This window comes from Stegodyphus dumicola, chromosome X1 (genome assembly GCF_044657685.1).
Source record: "Stegodyphus dumicola isolate Sdum_Otavi_A_Nest chromosome X1, ASM4465768v1".
NCBI classification, from domain to species: domain Eukaryota; kingdom Metazoa; phylum Arthropoda; class Arachnida; order Araneae; family Eresidae; genus Stegodyphus; species Stegodyphus dumicola.
The window spans coordinates 82,220,788-82,240,976 of NC_140780.1; the positions used below are offsets into that span (position 1 = coordinate 82,220,788).

A 20,189-nucleotide genomic window follows, 5' to 3' on the forward strand; every position below is an offset into this window, starting at 1 on the left:
CAGACTTATCGTCTGCTGAACGCCTTCGCGAAGAGCAAGCTAACTGTCCGTCGCTGAGAGAAGCATGGAAGCTAGCAATAGAAGAAAAAAGGAAATTATTTATTGATCATCTTTTACATCACCAAGAAAAAATATTAGGACAGACTGTTTTTCAGTTAGTGCTTCCGCTTAGTAGAAGAGCACAAGTGTTGGAATTAGCACATAGTTCCATTTTCGGTGCACGTCTTGGAATAAGAAAAACAAAGGAGCGAATACGATATTCATTTTATTGGCCTGGATTAGCACAAGATGTCGAAACCTTTTGTAAAATGTGCAAAGATTGTCAGTTGAAAAGTCCAGAAAAGCGATCTGACAAGATTCCCATCTCAACGGTCAGAAGGCCAGGATTACCTTTCGAAACAGTTAACATCGACGTTATTGGACCTATTGAACCTCCCTCTGCTGGAAAGATAAATATGTGTTATGTCTGGTAGATCAACATTCCCGATGGCCAGAAGCCATTCCACTGAGAAGTTTGACAGCAAAAGCCACTTGCGACGCGCTTTTGGAGATTTTCATGAGAGCAGGAATCTCTAATACAATAGCTAGTGACAACGGAAGTAACTTTGTTTCAAAATTAACTAAAGAATTCCAGAAAAGACTAGTTTCTCACCCTAGGTTCTCTACACCTGCTTACAGTGCTTCAAATGGATTAGTAGAAAGATGGAACAAGTCCTTCAAGCAAATGTTACGTCATGTCATCAGGACTGATCCTTCGAATTGGGATAAGCACATCCCATACCTGCTCTTTGCATACAGAGAAGTAACAAACTGCATCACGGGTGTCTCACCATTTCAGCTGATATATGGAAGACAACCAAGAGGTCCTTTAGCAGTACTGAAGTCTTCATGGTCAGGATAAATACCTATACCATCTAATCTAAGTGAATCGGCAGTGGATTACTTACAGCTTTTAAAAATAAGGTTAGAACAAGCAGCCGAACAAGCCAATTTAATTGCAAGTGATAAACAACAAAAATATGCTGAGTACTTTAATCGGAAATCAATACCAAAAAATTTCAAAATCTGAGAACAAGTTTATTTACTCATACCAGATTCAAATAACAAACTCTATGCACGATGGACTGGTCCAGGAGAAATCGTGAATCACAATGGGCCATAGCTTTGCAGATTCACAATGGGCCATAGCTTGTGAATCACAATGGGCATAGCTTTGCAGATTCACAATAGGCCATAGCTTTGCAGTAATATAATCTCAAAATAGAACATTACCCTGGAAAAAAACTGTCAAACGCAGATGCATTATCCAGACTTCCCACCTGTGAACTTTGAACATTAATTTACTGTTCATCTTCACAAACATTTTGTATACTTAATGATTAGATAGTTTTTCTTTGCTTTTCATAATAATTTTACAATTTTGTGCAAATAAGATGTTTATGTAATTTGAAATAAATAGAGAAATTATTGGATAACAAATATTCGAGGTAAGTGGTAAATTTAGATATTTGTCTCCCAAGGACATAAATCATGCTGCAGCATCATTAATTAAAAAGAATGTTAAGAATATAATTTTATATATATATAAGAAACTTAATAATTTTACTGTCATTATTGGAATAATACTAGGGTATATTTTAACATGTTTATAAAAGAAAATATCAACTTGGTTTCTTTGAATTAAGAATTGATAAATTGCTACAATAGTAATAAGGTTTGGAACAAGTGAAGTTAAAAATGAGTTATCTATGTTTATATATAAAAATGTGTTATTTATGTTTATATATGTTTATGTAGTAAATTGAGGTGCAATTGTAGGTATTATATTGCAAATGTCTATAGTGATTGAGATCTGAAAATTAGGATAGAATGTATAAAAGTATATGTAGTTTTTTTTCTTTTTCATGTTGATCGCAAACAGTTGCTAGATTTTAGTTTCCAGATTGCTGATTGATTTGTAAATAATATCAACAACAATCTTACGACGGGGGTGTGATATATGGTGACTGTTTGGCGATCAACAGAGCGTGCTTGGCGCAGGTAGCTCTTCTCCGAGAAGGGTTAATGTATTTATTAAGAGTTGCATGTTAGCCTCGGAAGAGGAAGGTAGTAGATTGTACTATGCGCTAAGAGCGACGTACTGCTGTGAGTCACTATTATATTATGCTTTGAATCATATATTTAATAAATGTTTGTTTCGTCTTGCTAAATGGTGCCTTGTTAAACCATGAAGTCGTCACATTACTGAAACACTAATTTGTTATTTTATTGTAATCTCCCAGATTCATTATCCCTATTTAGTTGCCAAATTTTTAATTTTATGATTTTAGGCCTTTGTTAATTTTATATTTAATTTCTGTTATAAATTGTGTTATGAGCAAAATTTCATTCTGAATAAATAAAATGCATTAAATAAATTTCTGTATCATGCCTGACAGAAATTAAGAACTCATTTCTTTGTATAACCTCATTAGGTCAAGGGAATTTCAACATTTGCTTTGCAAAACATGCAGTCTCTTCTTTGAGTTAATTGTAATCAGATACTTTATGCTTTTTTTATGTTACTTTCACCAGTGGCTGAGCAGTTAAAGTCGCTGAGTACAGGTAGTTCATTCCAGAGTTCAAATTGTGGCAAATGGGCTAGCTGCATGGGCATTTTCATGGTTTTCCCCATTTGTAACATGTATACGAGCCAATTTCCCTTAAAAAATCCTCCATGAATTTATTCCTTCTCTTAGGTAGATAGCTCTAGAGTGCTTTGCCATAATTAAAATAAGCCAAACTAATTATATTACCATATGTATATTCACTTAAATGTAAACTATCTTTTTTGGGGGGATATAAATGCTTCTGTTTTTTTCAGATAGCAAATAACTTCCTCTTTTATTATAAGTGAAAAATCACATTCTTACTTATTCAATAGATTTTTAATATGAGCTGTAGCATTATTTGCTGATATAAATACACACAACAAGGTCTGAATGTTATTTCAAGCTCTGAAGATTAAATATCTGGAGACATTTGAATTTTAACAAATTTTACTGAAGAGCATGTTAAACTGATATGACACATTTGAAAGTGAATTCACAGTTGTTTCATCAAAGAGAAGAGGGAGAAGAAAACCTCAACCAAGTATTATGGGATTAAAGAAGGTGGTGATAATATTCTATCAAGATGTAAGAAATGTGTTAATAAATTTAAATTTAGCTTGCCCACTGTGCTCAAAATGACATTCAGCTGAATTAAAGTAGGATTAAATGTAATTAGTAGCCACAACATGTATGTATGGATTTTTCACTCTTCCTGTATTATTTTATGTTTTGTTCAGTCAGTAAGCTTGTTGACTCCAGGTTTTCAAACCTGGAAATTTTTAGTCACCAAATTTTTTAAACTAATAATAATAATAATAATAATAATAATAATAATAATAATAATAATCACCAGATTGTGCTGTATTGTCAAATCTTGTTATTTTTTACAGCATTTTAGTTGTTTATCTTTTGAATATTGGCAGCTATTTTTTTTCTTACAATTTCTAGATAAGTATATTTTTTTCAAAAAAAAAAAAAAAGTGATCAAATAAATTTTCTGATGTCACTAATTGGCTTATTTATCATGCGAGTATGTCCTCCCTCTGATAAATAATGCTTTCTTGCCAAAATAAACCAAGTCAAGGCTTTCTGAAATAAAAAGGAAATTATGCGAAAGATAAATGATAAAAAATACAGTTTGTAATAGAACTCCACGTAACCCTAAAATACCCTACATAGTAGGAAAAAAAAAAAAAAAAAAAAAAAAAAAAAAAAAAAGTATTTGAAGGGATATTAGAAATGCAAAGGAGCTGAGCTCGGTCTGTTTGTATTATGCTTTCTGTCCTCCTCTACATCAGCTGTCAGCAACATTACACAGAATGCGATCAAATTAAAGGTCAGTATCCTAAAACTATATTCAGTTAAAAAATAATGTTTCAAAGACAGTCTAGTAGTCTGAGACATGTTTCATCTTAAAATGTCTATATGCATCACCTGTCCCTTGTGTTAGTTCTCAAACGGCGCATGGGTGTGGCACCCGGCTGAGAGAGTTGTTCGTAAAGAATGCATATATGCGATGCCTGTCTTGAAAGGGTTAATTTTTAGAATGTGATGAAATTATGATTATTAGCTTTGTTGTCCTGCAGATGCAAATGAATTGTGATTGCAGTGATTTATGTTAGAATATATATATGTTGATTAGTTAAAGTGTCATTCGAAAAATTATGTATTAGAGATTTTATTTTATAATTCAACATTCTTTTAGGACTGTTTCAGAATGGGTCAATCCAGCACAAGTTGGTCTAGTAATGGTTACAGCATCTGAAGGCAGAAATCTTCCTTATGGTAGACTAGAAGATATTCTCAGTCGTGAAGCATCTGCTTTAAATTGTCACACTAATGATGACAAGTAAATATTTGCTTTTCTAGTGATTTTATTTCTATCCCTCTCATATGTTGGATGTTTTTATTCTTTCTTCATTTTCCCCCTTTATTTATAATTTAGATACTAGTTTTCATTTGTTATTTGTGTTAAATATATTTTAGAGGAAATAAAAGTTGTTAACAAAAATTATTGCTATAAATGAAACTATTTCAGTTTTTACTTTCCAGTTGTATTACTTTGTAAGGTTATGTACATGTGTGGAGGAGTTAAGGACCCGCGCGCTAATGTGTTTTTAGATGCTATACGCATATGTCTGACATCATTTAGCCTTTCTTAGTTCATTTAACTTTGTGTTTAATATTTGTAGAGTATCCATATTATTTCATTGTTATAATGATTTAAATAAAAACCTTTAGAAGATGCCATTCTCAAAATAGTAGCAAATATTTCTGCAGATGTATAATTCACGCAAACTTACAGTATACATTAAAATTACATTTACTTATAATATACATTTAAGCTTTATAATTAAGATTTTTAAATACATTTTGGTGTTATATTAATGTAGTCTAGTTTAGGTTTACTCAATAAATAGGGTTGCCACGCTATCTGGAAAACCGGGAAAGCCAGTAAAAGTCAGGGAATTCGAAAATTGACCAAAAAAATTCAGGGAAAAGTCAGGGAATTTAAGTATTTTAGACAAAATCTGGAAACGTCAGGGAATTTTATACAACAACCCTGCCAAAAAAAGCGAGTTTTGCTCCGACGTCGGAAGAAATAAGTTTTTTGACGAATTGTGTATCACGTGAGTGTCATTCGGGCAGCTGGCATAGAGCCAATTTTTGCAACTCCAATTTGATTGTCTTTTAGATAGGCAAAGCAAGTTTCCCACAACTTTTGGTTTCCAGTAACCTCGAGAATTGGGAGAATTGCATGTGCAGTGCATGAACTAAAGAAAGTACCTATTCTCGTATAAAACAAAATGGGTTTAATCTTATTGTACAATACCATGGAGGTTAGAATCAAAGAATATGTATTGTAAAGAAGGAAAACCTCTCTGCACCAGACGTGGCTCCGTTCCATCATAGAGGGAAACAGCTGTGAATTCGCGATATATCTGTCGCCAAAGCTTGAAACCGGTGTCGAAGTTTGAAGGTCATGTTATCAAGAGTTCATAAAATGAATATTGTTTAAAATTTCTTTGAAGGAAAAAAAAGAATATTTTTGATGCAAGTAAATTAATTCATGGATTAGTTACTTTGAGGGGGGGAAACTACGAAAATGCGTTTTTAAAATTATTGCGAAAAATTCAAGAAGAAACCTTCTTTGATAAAACGTTTCTTCTTGGATTTTTCGCAATAATTTAAAAACGAATTTTTGTAGTTTTCTTTTTTGTCAAAGAACGTTTCTTCATAACATATGTTTCTCAATTTCCTGTACACATCGCGGAGAAAGAAATTCTGGCCGTCAGGTTCCGTCACCAAATCCCTTGGCGAATTTTCCCTCCGCTTTCTAGTGGCGTAATAGCATTTACATGTATGGAACCTTTTCTTCTTTACATAGACGTTCTTTGGTTAGAATAATCTCCATGTATGGTACAGCGGGATTTGGCGACATAATGATGAGCAGTAAACGGGTCATTTTGTTCTTGGCGACAATTTTCAAAATCGTGCGAAGGCCGTACCGTATACTAGGATTTTACCGCAAAATCTTTTTTTCTTTTATTTTTAATAAATACCTTGTCATTTTGCAGTAAAATAAAAAAAATAGTAATCGGTCATCTAGGCTAACCATGTAATATAACTATATTCGCTAAAACATCGTTGATTATTCTAATTCAATTTTTAAGTAATTATCTTTATTTTTATGTTATTAATATAATTTAATGTTGCTTCTTCCCTCTAAATTTATTAATTATTAGTAAATAATATTTCCAAATTTCAGGAAATTTTCTCTGGCATAATCCTGAAATTAATTCTAGCAGTATGATGACATCACGAAATTTAATGCACATATTTTTTCCTTATGTATGCTGCGAAATAAATATAAAATACCTCAATTTATTAAAAAAATATCATTAAATAGATTTTTCTTTCGTTTAGCTGCAGAATGTCTTCAAAAAATGCCTTATTTTATTCCAGATTGGGCAGATTCTAATCTTAATCTTCAGTGGAGAAAACAATTCCTATTATAATTATATTTGTGTTTTCAAGTGTTAAGGTGCCTTTTAAGAAGACACCTCACACAAATTAAATTTACCAAAAATCTAACCTAACTATTTACCATTGCGTTGTGATTTATAAGGACCGGATTATTAGCCTCGTGTTGAACTGGTGATGATCATGAATAATAATTAAATAAAACGTACAATTGTTATCAAATGTATATATCTTAAATTTTATTAAGTTTCTTAAGTGGAAAAATTAAACAAAATTATCAAAGTGTACCAACAATAATTAAGAATAAATGTCCTCTGGGATTTATCGAATAATTAAGTGAATTTGCTACACAGTACAAGTAATACCATAATTAATTTTCCTCTTAGCACAGCCAACATACATTACGCGGATAGACTGGAATTTTCTCGAAACACACCTGGAAAAGTCGGGGAATTTCATTCTCCTGTTTGAGTGGCAACCCTGAATAAAGCTATATTATTTTAAATTATAAGTTATAAACAGCAACACTATTATGTTATTCATATTTATTTTTCTCTTGATTGCTTATTATCTCCCTATAAACTATAATATGAGCTATATTAGTTTACCAAACAAAATGCAATAGCGATTTATTATTAGCCACTGTGTAAATTGATTGTTAGCCACATTTAAGATAATGTAGCTATTATATTTTATTTTAATATATACAGTCAAAAGTCATTAATCCCGACTCGTCGGGACTTCGGCGACTCCGGATTATCGATTTTTCCGGATTATAGATCATCAGTTTAAATCTCGTAAGATGGCATGCAGAAATTCTAAAATTAAAAATATGAAACCGTAATTTATGAAATAAAGAACAATTACGATCTAAAGGGTATCAAAATTTACAAAAAAAAAAAAAAAAAAAAGCTTAGTATTTATTTGTTTACTTTATTAAACATTTCTTTCAATGCAAGTTGTTTAAGTTGCTTCATTTTATGTGATACTTTCTCTTTAATTCTATAAACAGACGTAATTTCTTGTTCAGTTACAAAGTTTCGCTGTTCAAGTCCTATAATTGTTGTGTTGAGAATACGACTAATTTGTCAATCGAAATTTTTTCATTTTCAATAACCACTGTGTCACTTTCTTCACTATCGGAAGCGTATTATAACGACAAGGAGTTTGATTTAAATCATATCAAAGATGGAGTACTTCGAGATGAAATACTACATTTAGTAAGGAATTATAAGCCAAATAAAATAAAAATATCTGCCCTGAAAATAAGAATAATACTGACAGATCAACTTCCAATTCATTGCGCGCCGCGGCATCCCCCCCCCTAGCTGCAGAGCAGCGTGAAATTGATAAACAGATTTCGGAATGGTTAGAGAAACAAAGGATATGCCTTTATCCAGTTTTTTGCAGTAATTCCACTTTTTGTTTAATGGACTTCGAAACATACTTTCGCTTTGTAGATCCTTTACATATTAGTAAATATATATCGGAAATTCTGTTTGACATAATCAAAAGTTCAAGCTTACTTTTATAAAATTGCTGTAACAGTCTGCAAAAAATAATAAGCCAGATCCAATTCGAAGATTAAGGAACAACACAATCTGCAACATTAACTGAAATAGATAATTAGATAATTTTAGCTTATACCGTCCATTATACATTATACGCACACGCATATGTGCAGCCGTAAAGGTCGTCTATGTGACGCATGCGCAGAAAGTTTGTAGCTGTGAGGTCCGGATTATGGGTGTCCAAATTAATGGCTTTTGACTGTATTTGTTATTTTTCTGATTATGTTTGTGTTAGAAAGTGACAAGCAGAAATCTGAATTAGTCAGGAGAAAAATCTCATTTATGGCACATCTTTTTGTTCAATATTATGTTCCCATTCCTAAATTTTGTAAGGAGGGAAAAAGTTCTTTAAAATTTTTCTGTATGTCCAGATATTACGTCATTCTGCATTGGACATATGGACATAGAATTTTAAGCTTTATATGTCTAAGATAAATGGTTGTGAAAATAGAATTTTAAGCTGTATATGTCTAAGATAAATGGTTCTATTTTCAATATTTCTAGACTATATTCCTGGTTTCCTGTTTTCCTAAATTACTGCACATATTCAAAAGTGTTCATTGCATCATTGAACAGGGGAATATTCATATATAAGCAGAAATTTGGAAATTCAATAATTAGATGTAGTGTTAAAGTTTTATTATACGTTGATAATTATGTAAATATGTGATTAAAAGGCTGTTTGTGAGTAAATATATATATGCATATATACCCCCTTTTTTTTTTTTTTTTTCTTTTCTTTTCTTTTTAAGACGTGCATGGTTTGCAATTGATCTTGGTTTGTGGCTAATACCAAATCGTTATACTTTGAGGCATGCTAGGGGTTATGGCAGGTAAGAATACCATTATATCAACTTATTATTAAATTTTAAAATATAATATAATTTGTTGTTATAAAAGTGTTGTAATGATTATTGTGTCTCTTGAATTGCATTAAAAATGAATAATAATGAAAGAATGCAAACAAATATGATTTAAATGAATTTAAAAAATTGATCGAAAGTTTTTTAAACCAATGCATTTCACTGTCTCTTACGTATTGCACATTGTTTCTCTATTCTGACATAACAACGTTTTTTAGCTATTGAAGGCCCTTTCAGCTGAGAATATTAAGTTTTCCTGAAAAAAAGAATGTGGGTGATTATTGCTTCCAAAAATTCAAAATCATTGATAATGATTATAATAACTTATAGAGTACAGGCAGCTAAAAATATAGTGACATTTGGAAGTGTAGCACTATTTTGTTGATTCCCCAAGCTTCAAAATAATGTATCACCTACCTTGAAAGTTTTGCCTGTAAAAACAGAAATTTGAAATAAAAAACATATCTATTTTTTTAATCTGAAATTAAATTTTGCCACAACAGAATTTGCAATTAGTATACTGGCAAAAATTATTTATTTTGGTACTTTTCTTTTAATGGGGTGCCACTTAGCAGGAAATATAAATGGTGCAAAAATCTAACTAGATGGTGACAACCCTTATGCAGCATGTAAGTGCTTTTCTCCCTTAAGCATAACCTTTAAGCTTCAAAACTAAAGGTTTCATGCAAGGAAAGAAAAATAACATATAATAACAGTAATATAGATACCTTATGTTCTATATAATTTTTATTGCGTGCAATGCAAAATTTTTGTGGGCTCTTTTAACAGGGGGAAAAAAAAAGTCAAAATTGTACAACTTTGGTATGTACAACCTAGCACTGTATACATAAAAAATTCCATAGTTTTTCTGGTTCCATTACAAAATGGGCTCTAACATTCAGCACTTTGGAGCTCATTTGCCATTTGGCACCCTGTTAACTGAAAGTGTTAACCTTATTTTTTAATTTTAAACCAGCGCCTCGATTCTCTTTGGTAAATATAGCTGGTATTACTGTTTTGTTTACATTCTTGTTAACACGTTTATATTTTGATCATATTTTTTGCATGTGACCTAATATACATTAATTTCTTAAACCATGGGCTGATTTTAAAAAGAATTATCATGTTTTAAAAGACATAGCAGTTTAATTTTTTAAAAGAGTTCTTGGAATACAGCGAAATGTGAAAAGCCTTTAGAAATTTGCTTGATATTACATGTATGTTAATGTGATACAAAAGTAAAAAAAACTTTTTTTTTAGATTTGAATAGTTTATCATTTTCTGTCAACAATTTTTAAAAATTTGTTAATTAAAAAATTTAATATATATTTAAATTGAAACATTTAAAGAAATAAAAATTTTTTTAAATGTCGTTAAGAAGGTAATTAATATTAAATTGCTTTAAAAATGCATTTATTAATTTAAAAAAGACTGTAATTAAAAGCTGGAGCTGCAGTGAAACAAGTATACATCATTTTGTATATATAGAATTTTCATGAAAATCAAAATCTTTCCTTTAGATCTGCCTTACGTAATTGGTTGTTTCAAGTCTCTAAGGATGGTTCAAACTGGTTGACTTTGTTCACTCATGTGGATGATTGTGCTTTGAATGAACCTGGCTCAACAGCTTCTTGGCCATTAGATCCTCCTGCTGAAGAACAGCAAGGCTGGCGACATGTTAGACTCCAGCAAACTGGAAAGAATGCCAGTGGTCAAACTCATTATTTATCACTTTCTGGATTTGAAATATATGGAATTGTAACAGGAGTCTGTGATGATTTAGGTATAGTCTAACACTGAATTATATATTTTAATTACTGAATATATAAGCATGTCGCTGTTATTTTTCACTTGCATTATTGACTTTTAATTCATCATTAAATTTTATTCAGTAAATATTAAGTAACATGATAATCTTCTTTGCGAAAATTCTGCAGGCATTTTTGTGATTAGTGCACATTTTACATGTATCTGCTTTCTACTAATTATTAAAATGAGTGATTAATGTAAGCAGGTATTTGTCAGGATCAAATTTTCAAGAACTGTTTCAAATTAAGGTAAAATCATTAAAAAGCTCATTGACATTTATGATATTTATGGTTATAAAATTTGTCTATTTGTTATATTGCAGTGCTGAGGTATGTGGTAAGGTCAAAAGCATGAATGAAGTGTGAAGGAATTTGTTATTGTATTGGTGCAAAAATTAATATATGCTGGATGAAATACCAACCAGTTGCAATATTTGGTTAATGTGGATAGAGATGACCAAATACCTGTCCATTAGGAAAATTCATTTATTGAAGAAATTAGTCAGATATTGGAAATGTTCAAGCATTTAAATTAAATATTTTTGGGAGAGAGTTCGATGTGTAAGTAAGTGTTAGGATGCTTTCTTCAAATGCAAGGCATAATCAGCTGTTTGAAGATGGAAATCATCTAATAAGGTAACGAGACAGAAACTGCTGAGTAACTGGTAAAGAATGGAAATAACTAAAAAAATGCAAATGAGATATGGTGTTTGAAGTTTTTCTCCTCAAATGCTGTAAAATAGGATTATCCGGGATAGTCTTGACATGAAATGCTGGAGAAAGATTTTGTGATTAGAGAATGAGCATATTAGAGCATTTATTAGATTAGAGGTAAGACCATTATACAGCATTATCCATTGTGGATTGCAGAGAGAGAACAACAGAGATTAGGAAGCAACTGAGAAGTGGACGAACGTTAAACGATAGTTGTTATTTTCTGCTCCAATCATTGTTATTTGACCGATTATTTTAACTCAGTTAACTTGCTGAGATGAAATAAGTATGGATTTTTTGAGGGGAGGAATGATCGGCATGTGTGGAAATCCTGTTTTTAAATAGTTAAGAACCATATTTGTTTTTTAAATATGTTGTCATTGACAAAATTTCGTTTACAATGGACAAAACAAACCAATAATTATTTTGTGGATCTGATAAAGGAGGAGAGCTGGGTTGAGTAGAAAATTGAAAAATTTATAACTAATATATTTTGTATAAATTTTTTTAATTGTATTAGCAAAATCTCAGTGTGTTACTTTTTAAGATGCAGAAAGGTTTGAATTTTTCAGACATTTCATAGTAATTTGCCAGTGGAATAATCAATCAAAAGTAGAATATAGTGTTTTTCTGAAGTAGTGAAGGCTGCATGCATACATACATATATACATACATACATGCAAAATAAAAAGTCTGATTTGTAATATTTTTCTTAGAAGAGGAAAAATGAAAGTCCATGAAATTATAAAATATTCACAGAAATATTAATAATCTGACTCTGTCAAAAATTTTCTCAAAATACAATGATAATAATAATAAAAGAGAAAAGTTAAATTTAATTAGTACAGTTTTTCTTAAGCAGAGTAAAGTTATAAGGCTGTAAAATTGGAGGAATTTATGTATGATGTTTATATATGTGTGTTTTGTAGAGTTGTATTTCCACAAAATAAACTAAAGGAGAATTCAGTTTTTTTTTTTTTTTTTTTTAATGTGCTGTTTGGTGCTTATTGTTATCCCCCTTTTTCTGGTCTTAATTTAGTTTTTGTGTGAGTTTGTCATTTTTATTTTTCGAAGCCTAAATTTTCACATTTATATAGTTTGAAATTTATAAAGGTTTACCCTGTGTTTGAGGAAATGTTTTTAGAATATTAATTTTTTTCCAGCATACAACAACCTTTAGGATCATCTCATTATCGTATCAAGATTCAGTCGCTTATCCATTCCAGCTTTCCACTCATTTACATTTTCTGATTATTGGCTTCATAGTACAGTACTCAGGAAGGATGTTCAGGTGGTTTTCTTTCTTTCCAGTTTCTCAGCACGTGAATATATTGTGTATTTTCACTTAACCTCATGTAGATGGAATTTGCAGGGTTGATATGCTACTGGGAAAACTGGGAAACATCAGGAAATTTAAAAATTGACATAAAAATTCAGGGAATTTAAATATTTTAGTCAAAATCTGGAAAAGTTGGGAAATTTCATACGTCGATCCTCCAAAAAGCGAGTTTTGCGGCAACGTTAGAAGCAATCACTTTCTTGCGAATTGTTTTGTGTAAGTGTCATTCAAGCAGCTGGCCTAAAGCCAATTTTTGCAGTTCCTATCTGATTGTCTTTTAGAAAGGCAAAGCGAGGTTCCAGTAACCTCAAGAATCGAGAGGCTCGCATGCTTATGTGCAGTGTATGTTGAACTAAAGGAAATGCCTTCCGATTCTCATATAAAACAAAATCAGTTTAACTTTCTTAAGCCAGCAGTACAACTGTAGTCCCGCAAAATTTACTTGCTCTTAAGCCGGCTATGGTACAACTGCTGTACCAAGCTTTACGTTCCCCCTTTAGAGTAATTTCCTATCTTTAGATTCTCTGGGTGGTCTAGTTTTCTCTTCAGAGCAGCCTCTGGCTATGTAATGTTTCCCACTTCTTATGTCTTTGGCTAGGTTTTGGCGAAGACTGTAGGTTTCGTCTTGTGCCAATGTGCTTGAGAATAGAAAAGATGCTATCTCTCTTTCAATCATTAGAGCTTTTTCTCGTGATTTCTGTGTAACTTGCGCTCTTATTCACTTCTTATAATGGCACCTCGTTTCAAAGGTCTCAGTCAGGACAAAATTAATAAGTTGCTAAGAGATTTAGAAGAGGAAACTTTTGTGGATACAGATTCGGACTGTTCAGATACAGAAGAAATATGTTTTAATCAATCTTTTAATGAAGATAAAGTTGCCAATAATTTCAAAAGCAATGCCGATAATTTATTTGAATGGAGACAGCCAAGTGAGCATGACAAAGCTAACACATTGACCTTTACTGGTAAACCTGGCATAAAAACTGAATTTTTGGAAATTCATCTTGCTGTTGATTTTTTAAGTTATACTTTTCAGATGAAGTGTTTAAAATGTTAACCATAGAAACTAATCGATATGCTTCTCAAATCTTGTTGCGGCCAGATATAAACGGAAAAAGAAAGCATGAATCCGACTGGACACCAATTACATCTGATGAGCTTCAGAAATTTTTTGGATTAGTCTTACTCATGGGACATGTTGAGAAGGACAGCATTTGAGATTATTGGTCCACGGATGATTTAATTGACACACCAATTTTTCGTAAGGTAATGTCAAGAGACAGATTTTTAATGATTTTAAAATTTTTGCATTTTGAAAAAAACCGATAAAGAAAAACCCAATAAAATTATGAATTATGACAGACTGTGGAAAATTCGAAAAGTTTTTGATCATTTAAAAACAGCTTATAAGCAGGTTTACATCCCTGCAGAAGAGCTCGCGATAGACGAAATTATTGTCAAATTTAAAGGGCGAGTAATATTTAGATAGTATATCCCCAAAAAAACGCAAGCAGTGGGGTATAAAATTATACAAGATTGCTAATAAGGAAGGGTACACCTACGATATGGAAGTTTACCTTGGGAAAGATAAATCTAAGGATCCCACCTTCTCAGCATCTTATAATGTTGTTAAAGAAATGAATGGCAGTATTAGCAGGGTTGCCACGCTACCTGGAGAACCGGGAAAAGTCAGGGAATTCGAAAATTGACCAAAAAATTCAGGGAAAAGTCAGGGAATTTAAGTATTTTTGTCAAAGTCTGGAAAAGTCAGGGAAGTTCATACAATGATCCCGCCAAAAAAAGCGATTTTTGCGCAGACGTCGGAAGAGATAACTTTTTTGGCGAATTGCCTATCACGTGAGTGTCTGCTGGCATAGAGGCAATTTTCACAGCTCCAATTTGATTGCCTTTTAGAAAGGCAAAGCAAGTTTCCCGCAACTTTTGGTTTCCAGTATTCTTGAGAATCGCATGTGCAGTGCATGAACTGAAGAAAGTACCTGTTCTCGTATAAAACAAAATGGGTTTAATCTTAGTATACGGTACCATGGAGGTTAGAATCAAAGAATATGTATTGTAAAGAAGGAAAACCTCTCTGCAACAGACGTGGCTCCGTTCCATCATAGAGGGAAACAGCTGTGCATGCGTGATATATCTGCCGCCAAAGCTGGAAACCGGTGTCGAGGTTCGAAGGTCACGTTATCAAGAGTTCATTAAATGAATATCCTTTAAAATTTCTTTAACCACTTGCGCTAAAAAGACGTGTGTCGAGATGTTTTTGTCTCAAACTGCGAGCGACGTGAACACCACGTCGATAAGCATTTATCGCAAAAATGAAAATAACATTCTGCACACGTCGCCTAACAACGAGATTGTTTATTTCTCGAGTTACAGCTCTGGATTGCACTCGCAGATGCGGAGCGAGACACTTTACCACTTGCTATATTGTAGCGCACGGCACAAGAAAATATTTTTTGCCGTAGTACATAATAATAAGTAAATTAATTCATAGGTTAGTAATTTTCAGGAGGGGGGGAACTACGAAAATCCGTTTTTAAAATTATTGCGAAAAATCCAAGAAGAAATGTCCTATGATGAAACGTTTCTTCTTGGATTTTTCGCAATAATTTAAAAACGGATTTTCGTAGCTTTCTTTTTGTCAAAGAACGTTTCTTCTTAACACGTTTCTCAATTTCCGGTACACATTGCAGAGAGGGAAATTCTGGCCGCCAGGTTCCGTCGCCAAATCCCTTGGCAAATTTTCCCTCCGCATTCTAGCGGCGTTTACTTGTATGGAAAATTTTCTTCTTTACATAGACCAAAGAATTAGATTCTTTGCATAGACGTTTTTTGGTTAAAATAATCTCCATGTATGGATTTGGCGACATGATGATGCGCAGTAAACGGGTCATTTTGGTCTTGGCGACAATTTTCAAAATCGTGCCAAAGCCTTACCGTATACTAGAATTTTACTGCAAAATCTTTTTAAACTTTTCTTTTTAATAAATACCTTGCCATTTTGCAGTAAAATAAAAAATAGTAATCTGTCATCTAGGCTAACCATGTAATATAACTATATTCGCTAAAATATCGTTGATTATTCTAATTCAATTTTTAAGTAATTATCTTTATTTTTGTTATTCGTATAATTTAATGATGCTTCTTCCCTCTAAATTTATTAATTATTAGTAAATAATATTTTTAAATTTCAGGAAATTTTCTCTGGCATAATCTTGAAATTAATTCTAGCAGTATGATGACATACCATCACAAAATTTAATGCACATATTTTTTTTTATGTATGCTGCGAACTAAATATAAAATACCTCAATTTATTAAAATAGATTTCTTTGTTTCGTTTAGCTGCAGAATGTTTGCAAAAAAAGCCTTATTTTATTCCAGATTGGGAAGATTCTAATCTCAATCTTCAGTGGAGAAAACAACAACTATTATAATTATATTTGTGTTTTCAAGTGTTAAGGTGCTTTTTAAGAACATACCTCACACAAATTAAATTTACCTAAAATCTAACCTAACTATTTAGCATTGCGTTGTGATTTATAAGGACCGGATTAGCCTCGTATTGAACTGGTGATGATCATGAGTAATAATTAAATAAAACATACATTTGTTATCCAATGTATATATCTTAAATTTTATTAAGTTTCTTAAGTGGAAAAGTAAACAAAATTATCAAACAAAGTATACCAAGAATAATTAAGAATAAATGTCCTCTGGGATTTATTGAATAATTAAGTGAATTTTCTACACAATACAAGTAATACCATAATTTACCTCTTAGCGTAGCCAACGTACATTACGCGGATAGACTGGAATTTTCTTGAAACGCACCTGGAAAAGTCAGGGAATTTCATTCTCCTGTTTGAGTGGCAACCCTGTATTAGAGACAAAGGCCATAAATTATTTATGAACAATTTCTTTTCCTCGCAAGAACTTTTCGTTTATTTATTAAATGAAAATAAAATAAATTCATGTGGAACTATTCGTCCGAATAGGAAGCATTTCCCAAAAGATGCAAGCAAATGAAAATTGAATAGAGGAAAAACAACTGTGCATTTCACAGATGGGATGACAGCTCTATGCTGGAAAGATAAGCGTAACATTTTCAAGCTGTCAAATATGCACAATCCAATGGTTATAGCCAATGAGCAGACAAAGGCCGAGATCATAACATGTTACAACAAAAATATGGGCTAGGTTGATTTAAGTGATTGCATGGCCAGTAGTTATACTTTTGGCAGAAGAACTTTGAAGTGGACGAAAAAACTATTTTTTCATCTACTTGACCTAACAGTGCTAAACGCGTACATTCTAAGCAAAATAAGCAATATCCAAAAGAATCACAAAGTTTTTCGCATGAATTTGATTAGAGAGCTGATTCATTATTCTGATCTTCAAGCTCATACGCTCTCTCCATCAAGTTGAAAAAAATGATGCAAGTATCTATGTTCCCATTTCCCTTTTGATACAAAGAAAAGACGAAGATATGCAGTTTGTTCTGCAAAAGGTTTACAGCGGAGATCAACTGTCATATGTAAAGCATGAGATGTAGCTCTCTGCATAAACTGTTTTGAAGCTTATCACACATCATTTCAGAAAAACAGTTAACTTAAAAAAAAAAAGAAAACAATAGTTAATTAAATGAAAGCACCTTCCTATAATAGCAAAAACAAAACAAAAAATTACTAATCTTGCATCAAAGAACAAAATCAGAATTTAATAGAGCATGTCTCTATTAAAGGCCTTTTTATTAGGGCTGAAAATTGAAAAAAAAGAAAAAAAGAAACTACACTCAGGTGATCACAACGAACGTAACATTGAATGTATAACTCTGAATTTTTCGTGTGAAAACAACTCGGTTTAGATACCGGTGAATGAGCTGTCTGTATGATACTTTTCGTAGTTTTCCCATTAAAAACGTGAACGTGAGCCAGTTCTGTCAGTCTTTCACAAAACATCACTTTTCAGTAAATAGTACTATTATACTTAATTAAATAACCCGTCTGATGTTTAAGCCTCTTCCTTTATTCCAGTAAATATGAGATTTAGTTACATCGCTACACTCACTTGTTATGTAGATAAAACTATGGACAATTTCGTTTGGTAACAGATAGTTCAATATAGGTTCAATACAAGCGAATAAACAGGCTCCATAGGATTTCCCCCATGTGTAATGTGAACTCGAGGGCTATCTGTCTATGGGTAGAGATGTTATCGTGGAAGACTTTCTAAGGGAAACTCTCTCGCATTCAAATTATACATTAAGAAAGCCACGAAATCTCTCATTCGTCTGGATTTTAATCCAGGTCGAACTACCAGTGTTTAGTGATTTTACTGCTCTTTCATCTGGTGGATTCCTCCACGAAGGCATTCATATTTTGAGGCAATTTATAAGATATTTTATTCCTCCTTTCTGCATGCCTTCGTGGTGTAACAGTTAGCAGACTCGGCGAGTATTTCGAGAGATCCAGATTCCTGTCCGGACGAAGGCATTGCACATTTTTTCATGTCGTTTGCTTCAAAAAATAACCTAATGACTTTATAGTGGTGCACAAACTAAAAGGTGATGGATGATGATTCCTCACCACCGCGATTTAGCTATTTGGTCTCCTAATCCCCTGTCGCCCTTTAAAAGGTCGAGTATATAAGGTATTTTCTCCCTCCTTCCAGCATGCCTTCGTGGTGTAATGGTTATCACATTCGGTGCATATTTCGAAAGGTCCGGGTTCGAGTCTCGAGGAGGGCATTGCTCATTTTTTCACGTCTCCAGCATCAAAATAACCCAATGACTCTAAAAATTAATCTTAGCTTGCTTTGCCAACCTCGAGTAATCAATAAGCATTTCTTTGTTATAATAAACTCCATAAAATAAATAAAAAGGTTTTTCACTTGGCTAATAACATTCGCTAAAGATGCATATATTTTTATATTATGTTTCAAATTGCAGTGATCTTGCACTCTGTTTGAGATTTAATGTTTCTAAAGCTCCTTTAAAAAAAAAGTAGGCAAAACTGCTTTTTTAGGGTCTGCTTTACTCTTGAGGCTTAAATATAATAAGATGTTACTTTGGCCCTTCTTGTTGCCGAGGTCATAAAATTGTTTAGTAATGTAAACTCCGTTCGAACTTCTACTATTATGCATGCAACTTTTTCTCATTTATCCTTTTGTGATTTTCATTCATTCTTAAGTAAATAAAATGGGAAAATCCACATGTAACCAACCTGTTCTCTGGGATTCGATTGTACTTAGTTGGTTCGTTCACTGAATTACACCGAAGCACTCGACAGCTATCTTTATAAGGGGAGGGATGTCTTCATCAAGGACTTGCTCAGTAAAGCCGGCTTATACCGATGTTACTACAACAAAAACCATGAAAGCGTCCATGAAGCCAGTGATTCTTGCTGTGATTCGAACCCGAGAAAACTCCCAGTGTTCAGCCACTAAGCTCTCCGCTGGTGGGCCCGTAAAAAGTAGACCAAGAAAAATGATTGAAATAACCGATTTAATTTTCTAACCTATGTTTATCATTCGGCAATACATAAATTAGAAGTTTTAGGTGATTGTGAATAAACTATATTGCAGTTTTCTCCAATGTTTCATATTGCAGTTTTATATGGATTTTTCAGTGTTTTATTTTATGATTTTACATGGAATTGCAGCACTATGGAATTATTTGTCATGCATTTATTTCGCTCTGTTCATCATTCTGATTCTTTATTCTGCCAAAGGAAAGATTTCGCATTTTAACAAAAAGACACATAAGAGGATACTTTACGAAAAGTTTGTCGGAAACAATTTTCTTAATTTTGCTTTGAAAATATTCCTGGGTAATTGTTTTGATCACTGAAAGAAATAAGAAAAACATATTTCCTACACTGTAAATGTCAATACCCTGTATGCCCTTATTCTTTTGAAAGTATGAAAGATTAAGGTTTTTAAAATAAATTAGAAAATTTATTATGTTTATTTATTTTGTATTTATTAATTTATTATGTATATGTATATCCATTTCATTTAAAATCAAGCTTTGGATATAACAATGGTTTTGAACGAAATCCGCCTACGAAAGAAAATTGATGTATAATTCTTTATATACATTTAAAACTGTTCTGAAAAATATTTTTGATAAATTTATATTTTCTAAAATTTTAAATCGTACATTAAAATTCTTCTCAACAAATATTAAAAAGAAGCCTAAAAGTGCTTTCTCTCTCTCTTTCTGCGAATATCACGAAAATGCAAAGATTTAAGAAATTATCTCATCAGACTTCATTTCACATTGCAGCTATAAAATGGACTGC

General features: G+C 32.2%; 1 protein-coding gene across 5 annotated transcripts in view; it reads left to right on the forward strand.

Annotated features, from left to right (window-relative positions):
* The window catches only part of Ufd4 (ubiquitin fusion-degradation 4-like), a 405,607-nt gene that overhangs the window by 228,714 nt on the left and 156,704 nt on the right, over positions 1-20,189 (forward strand). For all 5 annotated transcript variants that reach the window (XM_085808305.1, XM_085808308.1, XM_085808306.1 and 2 more), the window contains exons 21-23: positions 4,297-4,440; positions 8,899-8,979; positions 10,530-10,792. In XM_085808305.1, the coding sequence (XP_085664431.1) occupies positions 4,297-4,440; positions 8,899-8,979; positions 10,530-10,792 (488 nt within the window). The remainder of the gene's footprint in view (positions 1-4,296; positions 4,441-8,898; positions 8,980-10,529; positions 10,793-20,189) is intronic.